The sequence below is a fragment of the Mizuhopecten yessoensis genome, unplaced genomic scaffold, assembly GCF_002113885.1.
Source record: "Mizuhopecten yessoensis strain PY_sf001 unplaced genomic scaffold, ASM211388v2 scaffold716309, whole genome shotgun sequence".
Classification (NCBI taxonomy): Eukaryota; Metazoa; Mollusca; class Bivalvia; order Pectinida; family Pectinidae; genus Mizuhopecten; species Mizuhopecten yessoensis.
Genome location: NW_018480052.1, coordinates 311,395 through 320,822, shown reverse-complemented (window position 1 = coordinate 320,822; position 9,428 = coordinate 311,395). Strand labels below are relative to the sequence as shown.

The 9,428-nt window shown below is 35.8% G+C and overlaps 1 protein-coding gene across 1 annotated transcript in view; it reads right to left on the bottom strand.

Moving 5' to 3' along the window:
- The window catches only part of LOC110442886, a 27,540-nt gene extending 18,339 nt beyond the window's left edge, over window positions 1–9,201 (bottom strand). Inside the window, exon 1 of the mRNA XM_021486744.1 lies at window positions 8,970–9,201. Within this exon, the coding sequence (XP_021342419.1) occupies window positions 8,970–9,143 (174 nt within the window). The 5' untranslated portion in view covers window positions 9,144–9,201. The remainder of the gene's footprint in view (window positions 1–8,969) is intronic.
- Window positions 9,202–9,428: the final 227 nt, after the last annotated feature.

Below are 9,428 nucleotides of genomic sequence, written 5' to 3'. Positions count from 1 at the left end.
GCTGGGGATGGAGGTGGGGGATGCGGGTGGGGGAAGCGGGGGGAAGTTGTTGGTTTTGGTATAAATGATCTACAAGCATTTCATTTACAGGAATTTTTCAAAAAATAACAACGAAAAACCGAAATACCATAATTCAATTGAAATTCAGATACAATGTTCCATGTAACCAATCGGAATAAATATTTAAACTGCAGATCCCCAATGACACTATGATTGGTATAATGCACAGCACTACTTTTACAGTTTAACTACATATAGTTACCATAAATACTGAAATATTTACTGGTTTTCAGAATACCACAAAATTTAGGTACCCTATCAAAATATTCTGTTTCATGAAATCACATCTAAAATTATAATATTGCTCAACTTTGACGTTTGATTAATCATTTTAGCAAACATCAAAAGTAAATACACATAGAAATGATCAAATTGAGCTTCGGGGTTGGACGCAGTCCCGGAAGAAATAAAAATACTTGACAGATATAAATAGAATGCATGTGAAAATCTCATCAGCAGCCTGGTACAGACTTGTATATATGTAGGTGTGTAGAAACATAACTCCTGAAGGCTGTCAGGGGTCAACAGAGGTCACAGAAAAACACATCTGTTCAAAGTCTGAGGTATAACACTAAAGTATTGCAGGGCTCACATACATAACAGTTCTGTTTGTGATGGCCTATCACTACAACATCTGTGTTCCGTCTAATTTCTTACATCATTAAAAATATACAATCTGTAAATTAATTTTGATAACTTCTTGATCTGTATACGTATTCCGTCTAATTTCTTACATCATCAAAAATAGGCAATCTGTAAATTAATTTTGATTACTTACAAACTTTTAAATGATTAGTAGAATATAGTTTTCATTGTCATTAAGCTTTTTTTGGTTATGAACAATTGGGGTCTCACCGTTTTGTGATGTATGAGGCCGATTTGTGATGTATGAAGCCATAGCTATAAGTTACATTAACTTATTCACCCCTGAAGACACATTTGAACCCTTCCAATTCAAAGGTTGGAATAGTTCATTATGAAATTTCAGGGGTGAATGAGTTACATTTATCAAATCTACCTGTAATTTTTCCTACTGAATACATCTCAGGATCAAGAGTCCATCTTAATGTATTGAATATTTCTTTTTGATGATTGTAGATTTTTTTCAAATATATGCTAAACCAAGGCTAAATTTTAAAAGATATGGCTAACTTTTAAACAGGATGTAACAACTGTATGATATTTTGCAAGTCTTCAGTATTGAAGTTGAATATATTACATATGTACCGATACAGAGATATACAGTATCGTGCCGTACACTGTCCCTACAGTAGGGACCTCCTACACAACTTGATTATATTACATCATGTACATAATGGCCTTGATATTCAGGAAATTATATCAGGGAGGGGCTGAAGGAGGAATGGGGAACAGATAACGAACGAAAGAAGAGGAGGAGGACTTATAGGGATAAAGGCAGTGTGAGAGGGAGGGGGGAGGAATGGGGAACAGATAATGAACGAAAGAAGAGGAAGAGGACTGATAGGGAAGAGGAAGTGTGAGAGGCAGGGGGAAATAAAAGATAGAGGGAGGAAGAGGAGGAGGCCAGTAGGGCAGATAGGGATAGAGGAAGTGTTGAGGAAGGGGGAAATGAAAGAAGGTGAGTTAGACTTATGAGGATAGATGATAGAGTGTGTTCAAGTGAGGGGAAGGAGGGGGGGGATGCTGGTTTAAAAGACAGCTGAGGAAGACGGACAGTGATGAGAAATTATATGATGCTGAGTGTGGGGGAAAGAAAGTAAAAGTAAAGGGAAGAGGGATGTGGGGGAGGGAGTGAAAGTAAATGTAAGTAGAAAGTTAATGAAGTTAATAGTTAATTAGGGAAGGAAGTTATAGAAAAGAGGTGGGTACTAATGTGATGGGACGAATATACAGATGGGAAGGATAACACTAGCAATGTCAAATGTTCACCAGTAGGAATGGTTTAGTGGAAGACAAGGAGGTCCAGATAGAAATCTTATACAGTACTATAGGATCTTATACAAATCAAATAAGTGGTGTAAACGATAAGTGGACAAACAAAACGGCATTTACAAATTAATGTGATTCCACTAAACCAGAGGTGAATGTGAAAGGTCTTTCTGATTCCACTAAACCAGAGGTGAATGTGAAAGGTCTTTCTGATTCCACTAAACCAGAGGTGAATGTGAAAGGTCTTTCTGATTCCACTAAACCAGAGGTGAATGTGAAAGGTCTTTCTGATTCCACTAAACCAGAGGTGAATGTGAAAGGTCTTTCTGATTCCACTAAACCAGAGGTGAATGTGAAAGGTCTTTCTGATTCCACTAAACCAGAGGTGAATGTGAAAGGTCTTTCTGATTCCACTAAACCAGAGGTGAATGTGAAAGGTCTTTCTGATTCCACTAAACCAGAGGTGAATGTGAAAGGTCTTTCTGATTCCACTAAACCAGAGGTGAATGTGAAAAGTCTTTCTGATTCCACTAAACCAGAGGTGAATGTGAAGGTCAAAGTTACAGGTAAATGTGAAGGTCAAAGTTACAGGTAATACTAATTCATATACTTTGTGAGGAGTGGTACAGACTACATAGATACCTTAAACTTATAGACAATAGAAACATGAAAGCCAGAGAAGTTGGGGAGGCGAGAAAAACCAAAACCATTTGAGAATCCTGAATGAGTAGGAGAAGGAGATACTATGGACTGAGGTTATCAGTCTGACGGGACATGTGCTGTACAAAGGTAACAGCTAGCAGAATGCTGCAGGTTGCCAGCGGATACACCTTTATATAACAGCTACAGGGGATATATAGATACTCTCATAAACAAAGGATGTTCCTTAACTGACCCACCTGACACAATGAAAGCCCCATCCCTATGTACAGCTACACTGGGAGTCATCATGTCTCAGAGTTATCTCTTTCTACTAATTGTCCCTGTCTGTTCTTCATGTCCACACCCTCAGACAAGAGACAGATCACACACACAATATTAGCATTATGTCACATGGCCAAATATTAACTTCTGATTGGTTGTACCCACACCAACCTGTAACAATTCATAACATCAAATCTCCAAACCCCAATAAATAACCCCCTTATATAACTGTATTTAGGTAGTAGTTGAAGTAATCATGTGATGCACTGGTTAGGTTTCATGAGTATTCACACCTATGTTAAATATTTGTAAACTTTGCTCCATTGAAGTTTCACCCTCAAGCTTTTTAAACAGAATTTCCTTCTGATGAATTTGCCAAAGTATTTCTGTATTTACTTAACAAATGGTTTACAGTGTATGAAAAAATATATGCATCACAATTTATTGTGTTTATTCATAATGACATTTATGTTTTAAAAATAAAATTTCAGATTTTTTATTCCAATTCAATAATTAGGAAAAAAACCCTGAAAAATAGTATCTATCATCTATAAGTATGGAAATCGTACCCAGGGGTAACCAATTCCTCAGTCATAGTACAATGTATAAAAAAAAATATGCATCACAATTTTTGCCTTCATGTTCAAATTGTCCCATCATTTAAATGCAGATAGAATGACAATAAATTGAGTTTGTTCATAATGACATTTATGTTTTAAAAATAAAATTTCAGATTTTTTATTCCAATTTAATAATTAGCCAAACAAATGGTATCTATGGAAATCGTATCCAGGGGTGTTGATTAAGACATTTAACACTTCTATACTCACAGAATTGTGTTTCTATATCACAATGTTACACAATACGTTTGTTGCATTACGTCCACCTACTATATACTACATCGTTAAAGCTAACATCAAAGATGATCAGCTATTCACTTCAATTTGAAACACATCATTTATGATAACCTTCGATTGTGCTGCGCAAAATGTTATCAGTGATCAGCCATAAGTTTCGAAAAAAACAGCTGTACACAACATAAGATAAGAGGAGAAAAATATCATTTTTTCGTCAGAAATCTTGTTGCCATGCCAACAAGTGACGAAAGTCAAAAGTAACCATGGGTCATAAAAGTGTAAATACCTATCTAAGTGGGGTAAGATACCTGTTATCGGCTCGTACATGGAGCCTAGTGTTCACGGGAAATCGCCAATCTCTCCGATTATAAATATGTGGAGTTTCCAAAATTCACAGCAAGCTGATCAGTAAATGTAGTTTTACTGATAAAAATGATGGTAGGGAGTGAAAATGTACATCTCCCTGTCAGTCGGCAGTTATGGTTATAATGTACCTCACATTGGGTTATCACCAGGAAAATATCTAGTAATAACAACCTAAATTCTCTGTAACTTAGGACTTCAAATTTTACTGATAAAAGCTCTGTAGAAGTCAGACATTTACAAACTTCTGATAGAAGCTGATCCAGTGAGCAGTCGACATACAATTCTTATTTAGCGAATATTTCGGTAGGTGATATAAGAATACAGACTATATTTAAAATGTTGATTATTTTTCATTCTGAGGTCTTTTTTCTCTAGCAGATTTATGAAATTCAGTTAAGGGCCAGGGGTGGTGGAGTACTAGGGTTGTGTTCCTTCCCCGTACCTCCATATTAATCATTTGGTTTTATTTTGTCAGTTAATTTTTCCCTTAAAAATTTGCTCGTGGCCCATTAAATTAAGAATGGTCTGTTTTTGTAGTTAAAGTTGGTGATATAAATGACACTAGGAATTCAGTTTTTGTAGAAAACATCACCGTTATTTGAAGAAAATTGTTTGTCTGACAAGAAAAATGTCTATTTTTGTCAGGTAAAGCAATAGATGTCAAAGGCAGTAAACAGACTGATTCTACCAGAACGTGTTGGGGCGGAACACCTCATCTCTCCCATAGACAGCCCAACTATTCAAAATATCACAGGTATTTTGTGTTCATTGTAGCCTTACATGACTTACCAAACAAAAATCAACAACTTTGGTACAAGTTTCTATTGGAAAATACTGATAAAAATTATTACCACTACCGGAAAGCGTTGGATAACCAAAATGGACAGATATTGTACAAGTCTCAGTCTTTACGGCAAAAGTTGTATGTAGGATTATAATTGCTGTTCCACGTGTGCATCAAGTTAACAAGACAACTTTATGTAAAGAAGACCTGGTAATGTAGAAAATGATATAAACATACCCAGTTTGAAGTCACTCTGACATCATAGATCACTAACTTTGAGAGAAGCAAATGATACATCAGTGTAATAATACCTTTCTATACTAGGACATTTTTCAAAATCCAACTTTCAGCTTCATGCATACAAAAGATATATCAACATCTTTTATTTACAGATGCCACTATGGAATGGAATTAGAGGTTATCATATAACCATTTCCATATCCTACCTGGTTTCAGCCAGAAACACCTATATCAGCCAGAGTGGCCAATAAGACCATGCTCAGAAATAAGCCTATAAACCCCTTATTAAACAGGCATTACTAGTGATAACCTATGCTCAGAAATAAGCCCAGCCCTTGTCCAACAGGCATTACCAGTGATAACCCATGCTCAGAAATAAGCCCACCCCTTGTTAAACAGGCATTACCAGTGATAACAAATGCTCAGAAATAAGTCCATCCCTTGTTAAACAGGCATTACCAGTGATAGTCCATGCTCAGAAATAAGACCACCCCTTGTTAAACAGGCATTACCAGTGATAACCTATGCTCAGAAATAAGCCCACCCCTTGTTAAACAGGCATTACCAGTGATAACGCATGCTCAGAAATAAGCCCACCCCTTTGTTAAACAGGCATTACCAGTGATAACCAATGCTCAGAAATAAGCCCACCCCTTGTTAAACAGGCATTACCAGTGATAATCCATGCTCAGAAATAAGCCCGCCCCTTGTTAAACAGGCATTACCAGTGATAACCCATGCTCAGAAATAAGCCCACCCCTTGTTAAACACATGTTCCTTCAGTTCATCTTCCTTTTTGTTCAGTTTCCATTATTTTTTAACATAAAATTTATATGGTGACAAGTAAGCTGTTACATCATTCTAGTATCCTTCCACTGCAGGAGTTAGGCAATATAACGACATCTTATTGTTACATGTTTATTGTGTCATGTCTTTATGATGTGCATCATTTTGTGTTATTCTCTTGTCAAATAGGGGTCTGTGTAAGTACCTTTCAGTCATTTATATTTTTGTTAACTCCCCCATTTCAACCTCCACCCCTCTACATTGTATGTCATGAAATCAAAAAAGAGTAATGCCGCAGTCTGTCTTACTCTCCTGGCAAATTAGTGTGAACTCAAAAAGTTCCTATCAAATAAACAAACAATTTCAAAGTTCACCTCGGAACATAACCCTTGAAATCAATCCGACTCCGCCTTAGGAAAGTCCGTTTCTGTAATTACTTTATCTTTTCTATAATGAATCCCTTGACAGATTGCAGTGCTCTAATCAGCAGACGGGACCTTTGACCTTAAACCTCACACAATGACTGCTCCCCATTACGCCACACACATAATGACTACTCCCGTCCTCCGTATCAAGTACAATTCCTACAGCTACTAGAAGCTATTACACCGTGCTGATATCCTTCCACAGTTAGAGATAGGCAATGATATGTGTGTATTAGGAAGACAATGAGGTGTGTGTCATGTCAGAAGATAACAAATGTTTTAAGATGTCCACCCAGACACAAAACTGCCATTAATGACAGGGAAGCTTTATTTATAGTGACCATGGTATCATTCAATTTGAATCAAATTGAAATCTCAAGGAGAGGGCCCCGGTGTTGCAATTTTAATCATAACAATATTGTGTTTTTTCTCCTGTTTATACAATGTAAAAAAATAAATAATAAATAAATAAAAACACAGATTTTAAATCATTATTCCAGGAAGCATTCTACTGGTATTCATCAAGGTTCAAATTTTTGAAAATTTTGTAAGAAAAAAATCTGAAAAGATTCTACCCAGTGAACATTTCTCCTTCAAAAGATAAATCCTTATTTGTCTTGTGTCAATTTTCATCTCCTCACTGAAATACTGAATGTACTGTGTATTGAATTATTCAGTGTCATGCTGAATTATAAAAATATCTGGTGTCCAGCAATTGGGCCAGTGCAATTGCAATTGATTGTCCACTATCACTGTTTTTTTATGTATAATGACAAAGGCCATATTGACTCCCATTACTCTAAAACTATTGAATATCAACAACGGCCAAAGGGAAAGGATACGGCAATGCACTGTCAGAGGCCATTAAAGTGTTCAGGTCTGAGAACCATCCTTTCTCCCCTCAGGTACACAGCGTAACTACTAGCACGTTCTTTGTTTGTCTCGTTAACATTACACTGTACAGAATATTCAGCATATCTAACTCATTCACCCCTGAAGACATATTTGAACTCTTCCAATTAAAAGGTTGGAATAGTTCATTATGAAATTTCAGGGGTGAATGAGTTAATTAAGCTTCCCTGGTGTTTCAATCATTCATTATCAGAGTTACTCCCCCTTACTTTCTCTTTACTGCGGAACAATACTATAATAACTATTCTACAAGTGCGACCATTTTCTTGAACAGAAATGTTCATGTATTTATATTCTTTTAGCAATCCTGATTCCATGTTTAATTGATGTTGTTTCTATATTTTCATATTTTTTAATGCTGATTTTGAGAATAAGAAATTTGTGAAAATCTCCATACAATGAAATATTCAACTTCTACAGAATACACCAATAGGAAGTAGTTAGATATCTGTCTAAATCAAACCCTCAATATACTAGAAACCTGTATAAACTGGACTTTTTTATATGTGTAACAGGAAAAGGATTTGTGTGCTTCCATCGGGATCAAACTCAACCCCCCCCAACTTCCAAGTCTGTCGCTCAACTGATTGAGTAAAAGGGAAAATCTTAAAGCTTCAAGGCCACCGTAATCCTAAACACAATTAAAATCTGCTACATATGATGACATATTAGTGTGCATGTACATGAATATGGTTTCCGTTATGATCAGAATGTTGTCCCCATATCATAAGGAAACAAACAACATGTAGGGTTTTCTAAATACTTCAAAGAAATTATATCAATATGTTTCTGTTTTGCCCCAACTTTTGAACTTTCGTCAGAACTATTAACCCAAGTTGTATTTGATAAAGACAGATTTCCCTGTATGATACAGACAGAATATTTTGTTCTAAATGGACACGTTTTTGTTCACAATTTACAAACTCTATAACACAGTGAAACAGGCTTCTACACCATTTAAGTTTTTTTCATGGTTATAAACTTCATAGATTAAGTACATCTTTGGTGCAATCAAGGTCAAGGTTACTATAACTGTGGTGAATACTTCGCTACAAGTTTTATATATAGCTGTAATACAATGCAAAGTAGTCCATTGATCACCTTGGAAATATGTATGTCACATTTCCTCAAATTAAAGGAAAGAAAATTCTTTCAAAGCAGCTGACATAGATTTGTAAGACATTGATCACTTTCCTTACAGCAGTTATATTGGAACAGAAAACTTATAGAAATCATACAGTACATCCTATAACATTAGGGTTAGACTACAGTAGACAAGGAAGCCATTACTGCCAAGTTTTCAAACACCTCAATGACTTTGATTGGCCCGTAATAAATCATATTATAGCTATTTTTCTGCTTCAAACGTAATCTTTAATGAGGAATGCAGAACAAAAATAGTCAAAGCATTCCATCTGTTATAGGATATGTTGCAGTTGGAACTCATCCCAACTTCAATATGCATCTAAACTGGAATTGAAAAATAATATACACGTGTACATCAAAAATAATTTAGAATTTAACATAATAGTATATACAGGAACAAAAACATTGTATACAAAATGTCTGGTTTATGTTGATTTTTTTTTATCTGTGTATTTAATTACTTTGACTTATAAAGATACTTAAGACAATGTTACAACTCACAGCAAGTTCAGTCTCCTAAACAATACATTAATATGTTATTTTAACAGTTATACTTACACAATACACCACCGCCAACTCCGTTCCTATACTCCCATTAGCCTTCTCTACATTTCCAGCTGTCAAAATACCTTTTCCTTTACAAATTCTCAATTTTATCTTCTTATCCCAAACTCTTATCTTCACCGATATCAGAACCTTCCTCACTTTACCAAAGAGTTCGCTCTGACTCATGTCTGTGTTCTGTTTGTAGGCCCAGGAAGCAAGCAAATTTTCAGTGATCTGTTGTACAAGGCCTTGCTATACACAGACTTTATGCACGTAGTCATAGAACCTACACACAAGATAGGTATAATCTCAAGATTTCCAACTTTGGCAAGCAATAACAGACTATGCTAATATACTAAGTCTCAATGTTTTCTGTGGAAACATCCAAGTTCTAGGGTTCCGACACTATAATATATCGTGAAATACTGCCCAACTCAAAAACACATAGACTTGAGGAGCTCCTGGCCAAAA